The sequence below is a fragment of the Mauremys mutica genome, chromosome 22, assembly GCF_020497125.1.
Source record: "Mauremys mutica isolate MM-2020 ecotype Southern chromosome 22, ASM2049712v1, whole genome shotgun sequence".
In the NCBI taxonomy this organism is placed as follows: domain Eukaryota; kingdom Metazoa; phylum Chordata; order Testudines; family Geoemydidae; genus Mauremys; species Mauremys mutica.
The window spans coordinates 1,580,402-1,600,093 of record NC_059093.1 but is presented as its reverse complement, the minus strand read 5'-3'; the positions used below and the strand labels follow the sequence as shown (position 1 = coordinate 1,600,093).

Here is a 19,692-nt window from a genome sequence, read left to right as displayed (position 1 = left end):
CATTAAGGAGCCCTCCCATCAGATCCTGAGACACAGGCCTCCCAGACTTTCCTAGGAGGGCCAAGGAATCTGCCTATCCCTGCTTCATACCCCATCGGGTGCTTTTGGGAAGGAGGAGAAAGGCACTTATGAACCCTTAGCATTTCCCTGACCAGGCAGCACGATTCCCTCCCCTGCTCATGTCCTTTCCCCGCTGCATGTGTGGCAAGTGGGACAGGAACTGTCTGTGCTGATGGTTAAAGAGGCCCTGCTAACATGAGGCCTGTGTGTTCCAGGCTGCTTTCCAAAGGCCAACACGTACAGTCGTCACGGGAGTGCAGGTGCTGGGACTCAGCTGCTTTCTGCTCCATCACTCGGTACCTTTTGTTCTCTAGCCTCAGGCTCTCGACCCTTTGGCCAGAAGTCTGTAATCGTGTCACAAGAGCAATGAACCTTCCCCAAGAACAGGCAACTGGGAGGTTAAACAACTGCTCCAGGCAGGCAGGCAGGCAGGCATCCCTGCTGCACCTGCTCCTGGGATCCTAGAGAAATCCCCAAGACTCCGACTGGCTCCAACCCGGCAGGAGAGCTCTGAAGGGGGCACACTGCTCAGGAACCTAACTGCCCCAGCTGGGCCCCCAGACGGTGCTGGGGGAGGAGACAAACCAGCCAGGGGGTGTATCTAACGATGTGCACACAGGACGCTGACTCTGGACTCAGGCCAGTGCTGCTCGTCTCCTGCTCTGAGGAAGCACTGCGGTGGGTTCATGCTGCACTGACCAGCCCATCAGTCACCTCCGCTCGCTGACCAGACAAACCCCAGCCCATTCCGCCCCTTCACCACAGCCCACAAAGAGCGTCGGGCCAGAATGCAGGAAACAGGCCTCTGCTCAACCAGACGGGGCCCTGGGCAGGGGTGTCCCTGTGACTGATGCAGGGGAGGCAAACCTGGCTTCTGCTCTGACACCCCAGTGGCCTTGGCGTCAGCCCTCTACCCCTCAGTTTCCCTATCAGTAGAAGGGGGCTTACAGGCCGTGCCCAACTGAAGCACTGCACTATTATTTAGGGTCACAGAGGGCAGAACTCAGCCCCACCTCAGAAGAACCCCCCCCCCGCCCATCCCAGACTGACAACTGGGCCGCCACTCGTAATCATCCCCTGAGAGGCAGGGCTGGAGGGGGGGCAGCTCCACACCCCAAGAGCTTGAGTCTGCTTTGCGGCCTGTCCCTTTGGCAGTGCCCCTCTGGTCACAGAAACAAAAGGGCCTGGCTAGGGGTTACCCTCTGTGGGCAACGGGAGGAGCAGGCTGACCAGCAGCGGCCCCAGAGCCCCCTAAGGTGGAGGGGGGCTGAGCGGACTTGGCTTGCTTTGCGCCATCTGATGGCGAGTGCTCTGCCCTGCCCCCCTCGTGCACCATCAGCTCCTCTGCAGCTTGTTTTGCTCTGAGTTCTTGCTGTTTCCATTTCCTCCTCGGTCACAGCAGAGCCGTATCTGATCTTGGGGAGAGCTTGCGTCAGCCCCCTCCAGCAGCAGCAGCACGCCCAGCTCAAAGCATCTCCAGGTTTAGTGCTGATGGTTTGCCACCAAGCGATCAGGCCGGCTCGCAGCCTGGGTGTGTGCTGGGGGAAGGGACTGGCCGTCGGGGCCTTGGCGGCTTCAGGCGGAAGCAGAAACTTGCACGTGTAAAACCAAATCTATTTTGGTACAAACAACTCCCCCAGGCCCAGTCAGATCACAGGGGGTGGAGGGGCTGTCCTGGACATTGCAGCACTCTGATGGAAGACGCTGCAGGAGGCCCAGGTGTTACTGACACTCACAAGAGCTGTGCCAGGGCACGAGCAGGCCTAGGTGTATCATTAGGGGAGCAGCGTGGAACAAGCTGCTGCTGTGTGGTGGGTGCCGGGGGAAGGGGGGGTGATGATATTCTCCCCTCTCAGAGCATTTCTCTCTCTCCCCCCCGCCCAAGGATTTATGAAGATTAAACCCCCGCAAGGTGGATCAATATCATCAGCCCCCAACGCACAGAAACAAAAGGCAAATGACTTGCCCATGTTCTCCCAGTGCTAGGAATGGGAACCTGGGCTCTGGCTTCCAGCCTTTGATGAGCCACAATGCCACCCTTCCTGCCACAGGCAGTTTATATGGGTGTCTCTGCCCTCCCTGGCCTCAGTGTTTTCCTCCCACGCAATGTTAAAAACAACCAACCGCTAGCACGGCGCAGCTAGTCTCCACACCCAGCAGGGTGGGCTCAGGGCCAGGCAGAAGCCCCCCACCAGTTCGGCTTGTTGCACTCAGGAAGGGCCCATTACTGATCACATGGGGTCATGTCAGACAGGACCCTCCATCAGCTGCAGGCCTGCCTGCAATGGCGACCCTGGAACCAGGACAGCTAGGTAGGATTCTGCTCCTCTCACCAGCCTGGGCAAAGCCTCTTTATTGCCAAAGCAAAAGCATCACAAAGAGCAGAGAGCTCTACAAGCACCCTTGGCACTGCAGGGAGCCAGAGGGATTTCAGACAAGCAGGGCCCAGAATCACCTGCGAGCAGAGATCATCCATTTCTTAGACACATTAGTGAGATGCCCATCACCATGGTTTCTGGCACCAAGCTGCAGCGTGAAGGCTTTGTGGGCTGCTTCAAAGGTGGCAGGATTCCCCAGTATTGTTGGTTCCCATGTGGAAAGCGACAGGATAAGGGCCAAGGGTCCCAGGTGCACTCTGTTGTCATTTGCGGGTCCTGGTAACTCCGAGGCGGCTGTACTGCTCATTGTCCCGCTCACCAAGGGGCTAGGAGGAAGGGAGAAGGTAAGGCTGCTTTTTAAAGTGTTTCTCTGCTATTGAGGATCATACACTGCACCCACCACTGTGGTACTTGACCTCAGGAGCTGGGAGCCTGGGTTCTGATAGGATAAATGGGCACAGACAGCACCTCCCATATCCTCTGCATTCAAAGCTTCAGTATGAAACAGCAGCCTCAAAACAGAGGAGATGTTGCCTGCACCCACATATCACAACCCACACACTGAGTTCCCAGCGAGCAGGAGCTTCCGATGAGCAGAGTCACTGATCTCAGAACCAGCGGGGAGGAGGAGGCAGCCAGTGCTTGTTTCCCACCTTACCTGGGCGGCTCACCTCTCCATATGCTAGCTCATCTTACTGTTGCTGGCCTTTCCCTGCTCTCTCCTGCAGTGCTGGGGCAGAGTAGCGGGCACCAGTTTTGGGTTTGGGGCCGTGGGGGGGAAGCAAAATAAAATTATACAGGCATGTAAGTGTGCGGACTCACCCCTGCAGCGCCTCCTGCTGGTCTGTTCCAGGAATTAGCTCTCCAGCCTGCGGAGTACCCTCCGCTGCCTCGTGGCCCCCCGTGTCCCTCCCAGGACCCCAGTGCCCCTTTACCTGCGGTGCTGCCCCCCAGAAGTAACCCCTTTCTCTCAGGGTCTGCCCTCCCTGGGAAACCCCCACCCCTATCCCCACCTCGCCTCAGTATCAGGCTACTGCCAGTCATCATCTAGCCCCACGCCCTGGGGCAGGCTGCAGTATCAGCCTTTCCTCACTGGCAAGGAGGGTTTGGACCTGCTGCCTCGGCCTACCCCTGGGCTGCCCTCTGCAACCCCCAGTATCCGTTAGCCCAATGCTAGGCCGCAGCCTGGGGCTTTCCAGGCTGGAGCTCCCCAGCCTCTCCCCAGCCCTGCTCCCCTCAGGTACCCGGTCTCTAGCTCCCTGCAGCCAGGCCCTTCTCCCTCGACAGGCAGAGGGAGACTGCCTGGGCCTCTGGCTCACAGCTTTTTATAGGGGCCAGCTGGGCCTGATTGGGGCATGGCCCCAGCTGAGCCTGCTTTCCCCCAATCAGCCCAGGCATCTTGCCCCAGCCCCCTCCTGGGCTGTTTTAAGCCCTGAAGGGCAGGAGCAGGTAACCAACCTGGTACACGGCAAATTAATCAGCCTGTGCACCCCTGGGGCTCCGTGCCCTACATATGTCTGGGGGGAGCCTGTGCCTGGGTGTGTCTGTGATGCTCCTAGACAGGTACTTGGGAGCGTACTGCTGCTGTAGCCCTTCCTCCCCTCCTGCATTCACTGCCGCAGGCGCCCTGCACAGATCAGCCTACTTCCGTGAGAAGGCAGGTATTTAATCTCCGCATGAAAGTGAGAGAGTGAGGGAGGAGCGCCTGGGGCTCAACCCTCCGGAGGTTGTCACTGTGCGTAAGCAGCCAGCTAGGCACTCCCCGGGTATCGGGGAAATCCCCACGCAGCCAGCACTCTGTGGGGTGCTGGAACTAGGGGTGCAGCAGGACCCCCGGCTTGGCGGGGTTTCCCTCACACACAGGGTTTGCAGTCTGGTTCGATGGCTCTCAGCACCCCCACTGTAAAAACTGTTCCAACGCCGCTGGCGCCCTGTTCCAGCTGCAGGGCAGGAGGTGGGAAGGGGCACATCCACAGGGCGTCCCAGCTGCAGCGTGTGCACTGGGGCCAGCTGCTCCTTACACCGGGCAAAGTGGGGGTGCAGCAAGACCAAGTCAGGCCCCACACACTTCCAGTCACCCTGGGGGCAGCGTTCTACACCTGCTCTGTACAGATCTAAATCACTAGCAACGCCCGGGGCCTCTCCAGGCCCTGAGCGATCCCTCCATGCACCAGTCCGGATTTCCGAGCACTGAGTGATGGGAAAGGCTGGCCCAGCGACCACTCGTCACTCACCTGGTAGAGCTGCTCATTGGCGATCAGGTTCTGTCGGTCAGAAGCTAAAATAAATCAAGCAAAGGTCAGTGGGAAGCTCGGCGGGAGGGCAGCATTTTCAAATAACCCCAGTGGTGATTTTCTCTCCCCCACTCTGCAGCTTGTACCACCACTTACACCTGCACAGCACAGGGTCCTAGCATTTCACACCCACTCCACACTTCCTGTGCACGGGTGGTAACAGCGACACCAGGTGCAGGGCAGCGGGCCCAGGGCCCCTCTCTGCTCTCTATAGACAGCTGGGAACACATGTTGCTTTTGCTAAGCATAGAGCTTTGTTCACACTAGGCCTGTTCTGCTAAAATTTCACTTACTGCTGCCACTGGTTCAGCCCCGCCAGTGGGGGTGCTGTTGTCAAGAAGGAACCAACATCTACTGGTGTCACTGGGTCAATAACATGGTGCTTAAAATTCTGAGAGCTACAGGAGCCCCGTCTACACTAGGGCTCCCACAGTCCCGACTATTGGAGAACTAAGCTAGCAGTAGCAAAGGTGGGAAACTATATGCACAAAAGCCAAATGGAGGCATTCCCTTGAGGTTTACCCTGATGTCTCTGCCCAAAATTTCACCTCTCCCCAACTGCAATCTGTGCTGGCTGCTGCCCTTCACTCCAGGTATGGCTCTGTTCCCACGTGCTGCCTATGCAGTTTATAAAGTTATGTGAATTTGTGAGGAAGTTAGAGAGAATCAGCCCAGAGGTGGGTGTTCTACAAAATAGTGTCTCCTGCTGCTATCCTCTTGCTCAGGCAGATACCCACACACACAGATGACAGTCTCCCATAGCAACATGCAGACACACAATCACACATGCAGACACCCTCACACTCCCTCCCTCTGGGCTGACATGCAGTCCTTGAGTCATGCATGTAGGTGTCACGTAGGGGCTCCAGGCACCAACCCAGCATCATGTGGGTGAGTGTGATGGAAAGACCCCAGGGATACTGCACAGCGAGTCCTGTCCGACCAGCCATCCTTCATCCTGGTGTTAGTGGAGATGACCAGACACTCCCTGTCCCTGCACTGGGCAGCAGAGAAACTCCTCCCCTGAGCTGCACAGAGGGGCCTCCTCCGTCTCACCTCGTAAGTGACGGCCACTCTCCTGGCTGGTGATGCAGTACACGGCGATTGCCAGGAAGACCGTGGCGATGACATCAGCTACCACGATCCCCGAGATGGTGGCTGCATCCAGCTCGATGCAATTCTGGCACACTGCAAAGCCACAGACACAACACAGAGTACTGAGAATGGGGCACAACCTTCCATACCCACCCACCTCCTACACATCCAGCTCAGTGGCACAGGCAGCAAGCCAGCAGGAGAGCCCCGGAGGATTTCTTTGTTCCCCCTACAAAACCTCTTTGCTGCCCAGTTAGAAATATAACCCCCCTAACACACACCCACACACACACCTCCGCTCTCCCACCTCCAAGGCCCCACTCAGCCAAAGGCAACTGGACAGGACCCGTGAGGGAGCCTACCAACGCAACGCTGACCAAACAGAACGGTCACTGCTCAGCAACTGCCATTCCCCGACCAAGGCAGGGCTTGGCGCACCCAGCCCAGGGTGCCTGCTCAGAGCAACCGGTGGCGGGAGTGCAAAGTTGGGATAGGGCAGGGAGCAGGGTCTCGGGTGTGTCAGGGCAGAGCACTAGCTCCTCCTGAGCCACAGGGCCAGTCCAGAATGAGCTGCAAAATGGGTGTGGAGTGAGTCAGCTCAGCAGTCATGCATGTGTGCATGGCGATCCAGGAACCACCCATGCAAACAGGCACCTGCCCAAGCACAAGTGCACATCTTGGTGCCTGCTGCCCAGGGGCCAGTTTTGAACACCGGGGCCCCCGTGCCACTGCCAGTCCCAGTCTGAGAAGTGCTGAGATTTCTGGCTGAGCACTGAAAGTTAGAGTTCAGAGGTGGAAGAGCCCAAGCAGATCATCCAGCCTCCTCCCTCCCCTACTGGGCCAATGCAGGATGGTTCCTTACAAGACACGTGGCCTGTGGGGAAAATTTGGGGACAAAGAAACACACACATCTGCCACTGCTGCAGCTTTACAGAGAGCCAATGGAGAAATGGCAGGTGTGTTTCACAGAACATTTAAAAAACTTTAATTTCCAGAACAGGGCCATTTTTCATTTATAAAAAAAAAAGTTTAGAATTAAAAATTCGAACCAGCTCTAGTTTTATAGACCAGAGGCAAACTGACTGGTGAACGTACTTCGGAAATACACCTGTACAAGATTTCCACCAGTGCAGTTATAAACTCCTCTCGGGTCATCCGCTTCTGCACCCAAATTCAACTCTGTGCTGTTTTTCAATATAAGATTTCCATCTTTCCACCAGTCTGCGGCAGTTGTGTCGCACTTCAGGACCGCATCATGGCCACGGTTTCCCACAGTGAAAACTGCTGCAAAACAAAAATGAAGGCTGGGAGGTGACAGATACAAAGAAGCCCAGAGGCTGAGTTGTCATCAGTAACCGAGGTTCAGAACTCAGGTTTCTTACACAGGCACTTAGAAAGGAGCCATTTCCCAGTGAGACAGAGATAGAAACCCCTGAATAAAGGTGTTCCCACTGAGAAAATATCCGTGATAATACAGTGATAGGTATAATATTCAGGAATACAATTCAGTTTATAGCTAGCTAGATATAGATATCTATAACCGTTGATTATATTAATAATTAATCATGTTGTTATATTGTGTCAATTATTAGCAATAAATAACTCTGGGCCCGATTCTGCCAGCACAACTCCTGGGACAGTGCCTATTGCTGGGAGCAGTCCTATTCGCCCCTATGGAGCTAGTGATGGTCGGAATAAGCTGTACATCCATAAGAAGTGTTTGTAAGATCAGGTCCTTAATTAGCAGCATCTAATATAATTATATATTATATTAATATAATACTGCAACTGACATTTTATCAGGGAGATTTTCACTCTGGCACAGAATAATTGGGCCCAGAATCCTTTAACCTGCAGTAAATTCTGGCTGTGGATGTGAGGCCCTGATCCTGCACACTATACACAGGCTGAATGGTAAGTGAAAGGGTTTGCAGATTCCGGGCTATTAATAATTAGTGATGGCGGCTGGAATTTTGTAACAAGTTTTTTAAATAAAAATGGTGGGGAGATCAGCCAAATCAGTTAGCGAAAGATAGTTCTGTGGTCAGCTCTGTAACTGGTGAGCAAATTTAACTGAAAACTGATTACAATGAAAACTGTGTAAAATTCACAAAATGAGTTTCCCATGGGGGCAGGGTCGAGCCCATGGGGGTCACTCCCCAGCCTTCAGAACACAAAATAAAGATTGTTGTTGTTTGAGCACTGACAATGAGAGCAGTGCAGCTCATACTGCAAAGCCTCGGCAACACAGACACAGCTGAGAATTTGGATTACACCCCCCCTCAACTCACACACATCCCGTTTTTCAGTCACCTCCAGTCTAGGTGTCTAATTCCTGTACCTGTTTGGGTTTATAAATCAGGTAGTTCCGTGTCCGCTAGTTGCACACTCAATTGTCACCAGTTCAAAAACGCAGCCATAATTATTTGGAGGTGCAAAATCTTGACTGCACAAAGATAGGCTGGCTTGAGGTCTGTCCCTATATTTATATATGTATCATTAACCGCTTATATTAAGGTTGCAATTATATTCTAAATTATTATGAGAGAAATACATTTTATGCTAAAATAATTATTAATCAATAGCTGAATGGATATTAAACTGCCTGGGGTGGGGACTCTGTTCCCTTGTCTGTGCCCAGAAATCCATGCTTAAAGAAAATAATGATAATTCCATGTTTAAAAGAACTCAGAAAGAGGCTTTGAGGAACTACATGAACAATTAAAGCAAATATTGAATAACAACAATAAATTAACAAATAATTGCTACTAACAAAGCAATATCAAAAGGTAACTGCAAACTAGACATGCAGTTAAAGGGACAGCTTCAACTCAAGAATCTCACTTCTCTGTGGAGCTTTATTCACCTCAGTGACTGCAGCTGAAGAGAAAAGATATTTTCTCTCTCTGATTTTGAGTTTACAGTGTTTGAAGTCAATGAGGTCCTGTGTGAACGTAGCGGCTCATCGCAAGGTCGGATCCTTAATGGTCTGTTTTGCCTCTTCATGAGTCTTTCACGTGGCAACAGGGGCAGAACTGGCCCAAACAGCTTCATTCTGCAGTCCAGTGCTTTTCCCGTTAATTGCACTGATTACCACAATGTTGGGCCTGGTTCTGATTTCACCTGCATCAGTTTTGCCCTGGAGGAACTTTGCTGACTTCAGTGGTGCTATTACTGATCCGCACTGGGGCGATCAGGGATCAGAAGCGAGACCTTTACATTTGTCGTTGGACCAGTCTGGCCAATTGTCAGTTCTTGGTTTCCCCACTGGAGAGAACTGAGAGCGATTTGTCCATCAGCCTCATGGTGACACTTCACACGCTGGACTGGATTCCGAGGCCTCCTATCCTGTGAGTGAGGAACTGGCTCTTTTCCGTTATCTGCTTTTCCTGCTCTAAGCTGCTGCCTAGTATTGCCCCGCACCCACCTTCAGGGAGGCAGTTCTGAGAGTCATGGGCCCAATCCTGCTTCCAGCAAAGCCAACAAAAGTGATGCCATCAACGTCACTGGGGGCAGGATAGGGCCTAATGTGAATCGAGGTGCAGTCAGTCCTACTGCAAGGCAGGCTGGTCTTGTAACAGGCACTACACAGGCCAGTAAGTCACCGTAACGGGCTGACCTCATTGTACGTGTCTCTTATAATGAGCTTTCTTTCCCTGGGACATGAATCCATCCCCCACTATTCAAAACGATTACTACAGAAGTGAGCGTGCTGCACGGGTGGAAGGTACAATAGTGACCGTCCTAGAGACTGAAGCCTTGTGTTTCTCCCCAGAGCAAGCGGGGCATAAACAGTGACAACCTGTGCTCCCTCCAAGTCCCCCTCCCTCCCCAGTGACCTCTAATACAAACGCGGGATGCAGAGTCCTGGCTGCCACGGTTATCTGTGAAACAGCCACCCTCTGTGACCTTCAAGAGCAAAACGTCTCCTCCATCCAACCCTGACCAAAAAGGGCTTTAAATGAGCTCTGTAGGCGTTTTTACCTTTATCTGCAGAGACTTGTATGACCACACCTGAGGGGAAAAAGAAAAAATGTAATTTAGAAGTGCCACAAACCCTCCTGCTTCAAGGAATAACGACAGGACACAGGAAGAAACCGGCCAGTCTGAGAGAGAGGATACAGGGCGATCTGGGCCCCTGCTCAGACCAGGCCTGGCAAGTCCTATGTTCCTGATTCCGTTTAGTTATAAAGGCCAACATTTTCAAAAGTAGCCACAGATTTTCAGTGTCTGATTTGAGCTCCCTGGGGCCTGATTTGTAGCAGTGCTGAGTACCCACACTTCCAACTGAAATTAATGGGAGCTGTGGATACTAAATCAGGCTTAGGTTGGCTGAAACTGGGCACCCAAAAATTGAGTCACCCAAATGCATTGGCCGTGTTTTAAAATGTAGGCTTTAATGATTCTAGAACTCGCTACCCAATCGGTGCAATGGAGTTCAACTCCTTCATCATTGCGGCTAAAGGCTCAGCAATCCACTCAAACTTTTTTCCAGGGCTGGGTTTACTGGAAGGAGCATGCCAAGGTTTTTTGGAGTAGGGGAAATCTATTTATATGGTAATAAGGAACTATTTGTTTTTAATCTTTGTATGTGCACTTAGAGCTGGTCAAACATATCTATTCTATAAGTCAGATGAAATAAAATGCAGATGTCTCTTCAAACTCAAACATATAAACACACTGCACAAATCAAAGATACAAATATTAATTAATCTAATTAATTTGAAATCACCTTTAATCTTTACCTGCACTCAGCAGAGGTGCTAAATCTTAAAATTTCACCATCCTTTGGGATGCGTTCAGCAATCATGTCCCACGTTTAGAGCCATGAACAAGAACGGATAACACAAAAGGGCAAAACATACCCAACGCACACTCTGTGCAATTCCTCTGACTGGAATAGTGTGTCATTTAGGGCACAATGTGGCCCAGAGTTCCATTAACACCAACAAAACACATCACATACCTACTGAATACGTCTGAAGAGAAGTGAGGCTGCATTAGGCAAAAAACACATGGGGGAAAAGGATTGCTTCCCTTTGCTATATGTACGCACTGTCCAGTGAGCTCTACACACTATATAATATTAACACAGATTAAAACATTGTATGGCGTATTTGCCTAAAATGATCCAACGCAGTATGGTACAAGGCTGCTACGAACAATTATTCTTGGTCACAGTATTTGAGTTTGTCTCACAGAGTATTTAAAGCAATCACGTTTTAGTTACTTGCCAGACTGAACTATATCACCACATGGTCTTTCCCCCCCTTAAACTTTGTAAGTGAGCTTAATGTTCATGGAAAGTACAAACAGTAGAAATGGAAAAGACCCATTAGGTCTTCTTGAGTCCATCTCCCAGCCAAAAAACAACCTTCAAAACCAAATCTATATAAACCAGATAAGAATGTACCGGTATTTCTTAATAAGGAGCCAACAAGATGTGTGCCAGCCCTAACTCTCACAGCTTTGCCTGCCTGTCTGTCTATCTGGCTATACACTTTCCCCCTCCATTTATTTGTCTGTGTTTAGTCTAAACAGATTCTTAGCGCCTTATGGCAGGGACTGTCTTTACAGCACTGAACACATTTGGGGCATTATGGTAATAAAATAGTAATTAATTATTAATAATGCAGGATTGAATATCTTACCTTTGATGATAAATCCAACCATTATTAAACTGACCAGAATCCCATGTCTCCCCATGGTCCTTTTCCTTAACACTAAAATGCAACTGCAGTTATTTCCTCACTAGTGTAGGAAAAATTACGGTACTTCACCCAGTTAAAAAAATATATATATATAATATTAAAGCTCTCTTTTCTAAACAGCAGAGAGATGTGAAACCAGTATCAAGAGCCTTTTCAGATGTTGGCAACAGGAAGCCTAGGGGTGGAAGCCTCTGTCTTCTTTCCCCTAAGAACGTCAGCTTAAAGACGTCAGGGTTGGTTGTTTCGCGGTCACCAAAGTTGCTGCCAACACAGATCAGAATACAGTATTCAGTTGCATATAAAAGATTCTCCCACTAAAAACAAAGAAGGAAAATTAGCCATACTGCAGCTAACTTCTTTAGGTCCAAATCACACCCAACGGGCATTTTCTCAAGCATAGGATAAGCTGAATTACACAAGAGTACTGTAAAAAAACTGTGGCCAACTCGGACTTCAGGGTTAATACCCAGCCCAGCCACTCCAACTTTCTCATCTGTAGTAGGGATAGAGTTCAGGTCCTACTGCTCCAGAAGCACAGACTAGAAGGGAGCTAAAGGAGAACTGCTGTTAGAAGCAGGGGTATAACTTATGACAAGCAGGAGCAGTTGCTACTCTATCCAGCACCTGGGAATGGTGCAGATGCACACTAGCTAGCTCATACAATGTTTTGGTGGTATCTACACATGCACAGGATTAACTTGGTCCTTTGGCTTTAGGATTAATGTAGCCATTTCCCACCAAACGTGTTTGCTTTAATGTTATCATTGCCCACTTGTGTGTTCAGCAGTGATTCCCAAGAAAGCCCTTTGCAGGAATATCCATAGATTCATAGGCTAAATAGGATCACTGTGATCATCTACTCTGACCTCCTGTGTAACAGGCCAGAGAACTTCCCCCCCAAATAATGACTGTTTGAACTAGAATATATTTCAGAAAAACATCCAGTCTCAATTTTAAAATGGCCAGTGATGGAGAATCCACCACGATCCTTGGTAAGTTGCTCAAATAGTTAATTACCCTCACTATTCAAAATGTACATCTTATTTCCAGTCTGAATTTGTCTGGCTTCAACTTCCACTTGCTGGATCTTGTTATAACTTCGTCTCCTAGACTGAGCAGCCCATTATAAATATTTGCTCCCCGTGTGGGTACTTCCAGTCTGTGAGCAAGTCACCCCTTAATCTTCTCTTTGTTGAAATGAATAAACTGAGCTCTTTTACTCCATTAATATAAGGCAGGTTTTCTAATCTTTTAATCATTCCCGTGGTTTGTCTCTGACCCCTCTCCAATTCATCAACATCCTTCTTGAATTGTTGACACCAGAACTGGACACAGTACTCCAGCAGTGTCACACCAGTGCCAAATACAGAGGAAATAGTGTTTGTGACCAGCTTACCAAGAGATCCCAATTACTATGTATCTGTGACCTGTTCTCTTCATTATTTACCACTCCCCCATCGTTGTCTCATCTGAAAACTTTATCGGTGATTTTATGTTTTCGTTCAGGTCACTGATAAGAAACGATCCCTGCAGGACTCCAGTAGAAACATACAATATTGAAGGCCAGGTTCTTCTCACTGCTCCTGTGATTCCCAGGCGTCATGTCTGTGTCTCCAAATGAACAGAATACCTACTTCTTTGCAAACCACGCCAGTGTTTTATTAGAAATGATTTATGTTGAAACAGTTCCACCTCGTGGGGAATCATTTTTAAACCAGAGAGTGAGAACTCAGGGAAAGTCCCGTACAGTGCTTTCACACTGTCCTTTTCAGCTGCTACACAATTATTAAAAAAAAGAATCAGTTTGTGCAGGTGATCTCAGCTTTGACAAGCTAAAACAATCTGTGTGAGGTCAGTACTTTGAAGCAAGTCTGTTAAAGGAAAACCCATGTACTATAGAAAATCGGATTTGTGATTAGTTCTGTATGTGGTCTCTGAGACCTAAATACTTAAGAGAACCCACTGATCCAGCATAGTACTAGGAGATGCTGGGCTGAGTTTCTAAAACGAAGGACCAGATTTGCAAAGCTATTTAGGCACCTAAAAATGCAGCTAGTGAATCCTAGTGGGATTTTCAAAAGTGCCTAAGCACCTAATTTCCAATGGCTGCCTAAATACCTTTAAAAATCTAGCCCTAAGTGACAGGGACCTTACCACATGAGATTATTAGCGATACCTTGCCACACTGTAATGGTAACTGCTGTCCTTGTTGAAGTACAACTCAGGGTGCCTAGCGGTGTGTATAAGGGATCCATAACCAGACAGCTATACAGAGTTCACAAAGCCCTTTGGATGAAAAGTGATTTATAACTCGGGCCCTACCAAATTCACAGCCATGAAAAACACAAGCTTTCGGGATACACTGAACCTTTCTTCGGGAATGTTTCTGTCGCCACCTCCCCCAACATTCGCTATGCTGACACAGAGCAGGGTTTTGTCAGCAGGGGTGCGTTTTCCCACACCCGACTCTGGTAGCTAAGCCGAGGTACTGAGCGCAGCCCAAGCCCTGGAGAATGGGGCAGTGCTGCTCCGCGGAGGAAAACCCCGCCCTGGCCTCGGCTCTGCTCTGGCGTGCCCAGAAGCCTGGGGTGGCAAAGGCCTGTGACAGCTTTGGCGCCCACCCATGGCCGAGCTGGGGAGAGTGTCTCCCGGGGAAGGAGCGCCCGCCCCGGGACTGAGCGCCATCCGCTGCTTCGCCTGCCCAGGGGGCCTTCGGGACCTGCCCCTCCCGCACGCAGAGGCGGCAACCGAGCCCGTCAGCCGGAGCCGGGGCGCGCGTTACGGAGCGGAGGAGGGATGAGAAACTAGCGCCCGGCCCCCTCCGCCCCACACGTGGTGCCTACCCACGTGCTCCAGGCCTCCGGGCGCTTCCGGCGCTGGCCGGTGACGCGCGGCGCGGGGCAGTGACGTCTGCGGTTGCCCGCCTGAGGCTGAGCGAGAAGTGGAAGCGTCCGGGCCCCGGTAAGAAGGGGCCGCTCCGCCCCTCCCCCTCTGGCGGGCGGCCCGTGCGGCGCGGGCCTGGGGGGCGGGGGGACCCTGAGGCGGGGCTCCCAAGGGGCGGGCCTGGGGGCGGCCAGGCCAGGCCAGGCCGAGCCGGGGCTCGGCTCAGGGTCCCTCTCCGGCCCCGCAGCTGTGCGAGCCTGCGGAACTACCGGCCACGGGCTGCCCGGGGCCCGCCGGATACCGGGATCTAACAGGCCATTGGCCAGGCTGGGCGGGGATGCGCCCCTGGGCTGAGTGACCCCAGCTCCCCCTGGGTCAGACGGGCTGGGTCGCTTCACAATTGCCCGGGTCTGTTCGCTTCCCCGAGGCATCCGGCCCTGCCCCGTTGGAAGCCAGGATCCGGGGCTGGAAGGCTGGTTGGGCTGCCCCCGTGCGCCTGTCCTGACGGGCGGGAGCCCTGTCAGGGGTCACCGGAGAGGACCGGCCGGCTGTACTGCCACTCTGTGTGTGAGCGCACTTGCTTAGAGCGAAAGTTTGGGGGAACTAAAGTTTTCACCCAGTAACACTTGTCTCTTGGATAGAGATTTTCATCAGAGCTCAGAGGGCTTTCCAAAGGATATCAGTTGCTCATCGCATTCAAATACTGAATGACTGGACTGGAAGTGCTGGTGTTACGGTTTTTGGGAGCATGATGGGAATAGTTTACCCTGCACAAATGTCCCATCCTCAGGTTCTTTGAATTGGGGGGGGGGGCGTGAGGAAGAGAAGAACAGTGCAGGTGGAGAAAGTTACATGAGCCTCACCAAATCAGATGTGTGTTTGTGGATGTGGGTAAAGCCGTGATAGAGCCTTGAATTTCACCTGTTTTGTGTCCCTGCTGTCACAGGGGCCCTGCCGAACAAAGCTGACCACAGGAGCAGCTCTCAAAGACACTTAACTCAAATTTCCTTCCTGTGCTCCTATGGCACTCTGCTAAACTGCAGAAGTATATGTCATCCAACACTCTGGAGCCAGTACCAATGGCTATGCTAATCTGGAGGAAATAAGGAGGAGGGAGCCACAGAATAAGAACAAAACCAAGAAAGCCCAACAGTTAGAAGCAAAGAGGAGAAGGACAGAGAGTGCTGAGGTAGATATGGGCAGGAGAGAGAGAGAGGTCAGAAGGAAGATGCAGCTACCTGTGATGCATGGCATGGGGAGGGCATGCCAATCTCTTTCAAGGGAATTTACACCAGAAGAATGTTGGGTGTCACTTCTCTACAATATTGTGCTTCTGGGGTTTTCTTGGTTTTGCTCCATCTGCAAGTTGTGGCACTGGAGCTACTTTTTGGTTTGAATTAGAGCTGTTAGTCCCTCACCCCCGGTGTTGCTCTATCTGTTAGAGCAGTCATTTGAATGACATTTCACTATATAATAAATAAAACATTAGCATCTACTTTCATACATATAAACCTAAATGCTCAAATGTTTTCACTAGCTTGAATAATGTGATTTGATGCAGAACTCTGACTCCATTGAGGGGAAAGAAGGAACGCACTTAGTGCTATTGTGACTTTGAGTCCTTGAATTTTGCTGCAGGTATCAGCTGTGTAAACAGGCTGAGTAAGTTTGTCCTTTGGCTTTGCACTACATTGACTTGTGCACAGCTGCATTCCACAAGCTGATTCATGGTCTCTTGAAATGTCTAGAAGGGGATCAATATAAATTGCCCTTTCAGTCTGACGGATGTTGTAGTCCAGTATAGGAACAACCAAGGCTAGTTTCTTGGCTGTTCCTGATAAATGAAATACTGCCTCAGTTAAAAACCAAATCTGGCTTGCATGTGTTACAAATTAGGAAGTTATTCCATGGCAAACCAGCAAAACTCTAGGCTAAAAGTTAAGTTATTTTGCTTTCTATACTGCCTGTATTTCTGTAGGGAATGACAGGTGGAGTGGTTTGCCAAGTGTTGCATCTGATTATTTTAATGCTCTGATGCAGAATAAATAACTTTTAGAAGAAATAGTAAGGATCAACAAATGGACTGGGCTTCCTTTCCACCATTAGCTGGCCTCTTTGGGTATTCCTGCCCCGAGTTTCCTCTACAGAATCTCTCTCCATGGTACAGCTCCCATAGTGCTGACATGGTAGGAGTGCTAGCAGACACCAGCTCCCAGCATTCTTACCAGTGATAGCAGATCTAGACAACATTGCTGTAAAAACATGTGTGTCCTGTCTCCATTAGTGTTTCCATCATGGATGTGGTTTCCCAATTAATGCTAGTGTAGGCATGGCCTTTGTCTGCAGGACTGTTTCCATGTAAGGTCACTCACTGTAATAGGTGCCTTAAGTTACCTTAACAAGATATGAATTTTGTTAGGTACAGCTAATCATCCGTAACTGAATTCCCTTATTCTTTTCAGTTCAATGCTTAATTGTAATGTTAAAAGGTATCATTAAACACTGAAAAAATATATCAAGGTAGAGTGCTTGTGTACTCCTTCAATTTTAATAGCTGTGAAAGCAGGCATACTATTTTTAGTGATGGGTTCTTGGATGTGTAGTTAAATTGTCTTTAAATCTTGGATTCCTAGTTGAAAAAATCCTCCCCACCAAGACACGTCTGGTTTTATTTTTAAACTGTAAGAATTGTAGCTGCTGCTGCTGCTGTTAACCATTGCTTTGTGATTGTCGTACCTGTTCCTTCTTCAGCCCCTCTGCCCATGTCTGGATGGAGCACACTTTAAAGTGAAATGACAGACCAAGAGAATAACAACAGCATCTCAAGTAACCCTTTTGCAGCCCTCTTCAGCTCCCTAGCTGACGCCAAGCAGTTTGCAGCGATCCAAAAACAGCAGCTGAGGCAGCTCACTGGTAAGAGGAGGAGACCAAACAATGCAGCGCTAGTTGCAGAGGGTCTTCCCTAACAACATGTCTGTATGGTTATCATACTCTGGTATGTGTTCAGTTCAGTTCAGGTTCAGTATCATGGGCAGCTTTGGGACCATCCATAAACATGAATATTTTTCAAGCCTGGACACTTGTAGTATAGGAGCCAGGAGTCAGAATTGTCGGGTGGCCACGGTATTATTTGTGCATCTTACTTTGTGCACTTGAGGCCTGATCCAAAGCCCATTGAATTCACTGGGAGTCTTGCAGTTTATTTCAGTGAGCTTTGGATCAGGCCCTAAATTGTTGAGCCAACTTTTTTGTAGTCCACTAGAAAATCTTCTTAGGGGAGAAGTCTGATCTGAATTCAGGACTGGGAGCCAGAAACACCCGAGTTCTGATCCCAGACTGAACACTGACTCTTGCTTTGACCAGGTCACTTGTGCCTTGGTTTTTGGTTTCCCCCCCACCTCCCCTCGCAGATGTGCTGAGCACAGGGAGCTGTGGGTGCTTGGCATCAATCTTGTGCCTCCATTTGGGAATAACGATATCAACTATGTCACAGGCAGTCGTTACGAATTAATGTTCTAAAGATGGACATTAGTGTATAAGGACTAAATACTATTATTTAAAGCAATACTCTTGTCTTACCACATCCATATGGGAGTCTTTTGGGAGACAAGGAGAGAGAATGGGAACTGGTCTGTACACCACTGCAGAGGGCAAGGTGTAGAAGTGGCGAGAATGCTTGGGGAAGGGTGTGGATGTCTCCTTGGCCATTCACCAACCAGTCTGAATGGGCAGGGTGACTTGTTTCTTACCCAGAGAGTGTAGTACTCTATTTTATTGTGTTCTGACAGTAGGTCTACTTTGCTTTTCAGTAGCAATTTATCTGACGTGAAAGGTTTACGTTTTTTGTTCTAAGACTTGCGCTGTTTGACAGGTGCCTATGTTCACACAGAGTCTTTTCACAGATAAATATTTTTAAATGGCATTTTGTATTCTACAAAACAAAATGCCATTGCTTCCTTAATTCTTCAGCATGGCGTGCAGACAGTGTATGGGCCTGTAACTCTTCTCCATGGCAATGGCAGTGATGCTGGCAATCGATGAATATAGTGTGTAGACAGGATACAGGGTTCTTTATCAACTTGTTGTCCAACCCTCGTCTGAGCAGGGTGTTACAAAATGGTGTACATCACAGCCTACATCATCACTACCTTCAGCAGAACTGCACTATAGCCATAGTGATACAAGAACTAGGGGTCACCAGATGAAATTAATAGACAGCATGTTTAAAACAAATAAAAGGAAGTTCTTCTTCACGCAGCGCACAGTCAACTTGTGGAACTCCTTACCTGAGGAGGTTGTGAAGGCTAGGACTATAACAATGTTTAAAAGGGGACTGGATAAATTCATGGTGGCTACGTCCATAAATGGCTATTAGCCAGGATGGGTAAGAATGGTGTCCCTAGCCTTTGTTCGTCAGAGGATGGAGATGGATGGCAGGAGAGAGATCACTTGATCATTGCCTGTTAGGTTCACTCCCTCAGGGGCACCTGGCATTGGCCACTGTCGGTAGACAGATACTGGGCTGGATGGACCTTTGGTCTGACCCGGTACGGCCATTTTTATGTTCTTATGTTCTTATGTGCTTACTGCTGTGCTTGCCAGATAATGAATAATTCATGGTTTTGCATGTAGAAACCTAAGTGTAGGTGTTTGAAATCAGTGGTGGCACAAAGATGGGAAGGACTTGTGCATGTCACTGATAGTGCTCCCTTGGGTTAGTTCAGCCCTTTTTGTTCCCAGAGACACACTGCTTAGCAATGTTAATTTCTTCCTGGGCCAGGGACATGTTTATTTACTATCTTCTCTTTTCCAGCAGATGAAACCTCAGCCAGCCAAGATGACTCAGATAACAGTGTATCAGAGAGTCTGGATGACTGCGACTATTCTGTGGCTGAGATCAGCCGCTCTTTCCGCTCCCAGCAGGAGCTGTGTGAACAGCTCAACATCAATCACATGATCCAGAGGATCTTCCTCATCACCCTCGACAACAGTGAGTGGGCATGCAGTGAAGACTTGTGTTACCCACCAGACTCTGAGGGTTACAAGATTTACTTAGCAAGCACAGTAGCTCAGCCATGGGAGTAGTTATGATTGTGAGTTAGAGTCTAGGGCAATCTTGGGTCCTGAGGGTTGAGATTAAGTCTGAAGGCTAGTGTCAGATGTGTGTGACTGCAGTCATTATTATTTATTATTTGTATTACAGTAGCATCCAGACACTAATCAGGACCAGGGTTCCATTTTGCTAGTCTCTATACAAACACACAGGCAGAC

General features: G+C 49.6%; 2 protein-coding genes across 8 annotated transcripts in view; one reads left to right on the top strand and one right to left on the bottom strand.

Annotated features, from left to right (window-relative positions):
- Positions 1-2,384: 2,384 nt before the first annotated feature.
- Positions 2,385-14,311, bottom strand: LOC123354790 (T-cell surface glycoprotein CD3 delta chain-like). 3 transcript variants are annotated; one of them, XM_044997023.1, is made up of 6 exons: positions 14,160-14,311; positions 9,812-9,841; positions 6,923-7,111; positions 5,789-5,920; positions 4,673-4,716; positions 2,385-2,764 (listed from the first exon to the last, which is right to left on the bottom strand). In XM_044997023.1, the coding sequence occupies exons 1-6, from the start codon at positions 14,221-14,223 to the stop codon at positions 2,702-2,704; spliced, it is 522 nt and encodes a 173-aa protein (XP_044852958.1). In that variant the 5' UTR covers positions 14,224-14,311; the 3' UTR covers positions 2,385-2,701. The 3 variants fall into 3 exon arrangements, with proteins under 3 accessions (XP_044852958.1, XP_044852959.1, XP_044852960.1); XM_044997024.1 differs by lacking the exon at positions 14,160-14,311 and adding an exon at positions 11,479-11,702; XM_044997025.1 differs by lacking the exon at positions 14,160-14,311 and adding an exon at positions 11,479-11,702 and having other exon boundaries at positions 6,923-7,108.
- An 88-nt stretch (positions 14,312-14,399) lies between these two features.
- UBE4A (ubiquitination factor E4A) overlaps positions 14,400-19,692 on the top strand; it is a 31,587-nt gene continuing 26,294 nt past the window's right edge. The window contains exons 1-3 of one of the 5 annotated variants that reach the window (XM_044997019.1): positions 14,400-14,499; positions 17,173-17,334; positions 19,235-19,411. In XM_044997019.1, coding sequence (XP_044852954.1) covers positions 17,214-17,334; positions 19,235-19,411 — 298 coding nt within the window. In that variant the 5' untranslated portion in view covers positions 14,400-14,499; positions 17,173-17,213. Of the gene's footprint in view, positions 14,500-14,833; positions 14,989-15,041; positions 15,611-17,172; positions 17,335-19,234; positions 19,412-19,692 lie in introns of those variants that run through there. The other 4 variants (XM_044997020.1, XM_044997021.1, XM_044997022.1 and 1 more) reach the window with 4 other exon arrangements.

Excerpts from the sequence above, each read along its gene's own strand:
- LOC123354790 (XM_044997023.1), bottom strand. The coding sequence starts at position 14,223 with ATGGCGCTCAGTCCCGGGGCGGGCGCTCCTTCCCCGGGAGACACTCTC. Across the intron at positions 5,921-6,922 it reads TGTACAGGTGTATTTCCGAA|TGTGCCAGAATTGCATCGAG; the intron begins GTACGTTCACCA and ends GTGGCTTTGCAG. Across the intron at positions 2,765-4,672 it reads CCAATGAGCAGCTCTACCAG|CCCCTTGGTGAGCGGGACAA; the intron begins GTGAGTGACGAG and ends CCTTCCTCCTAG.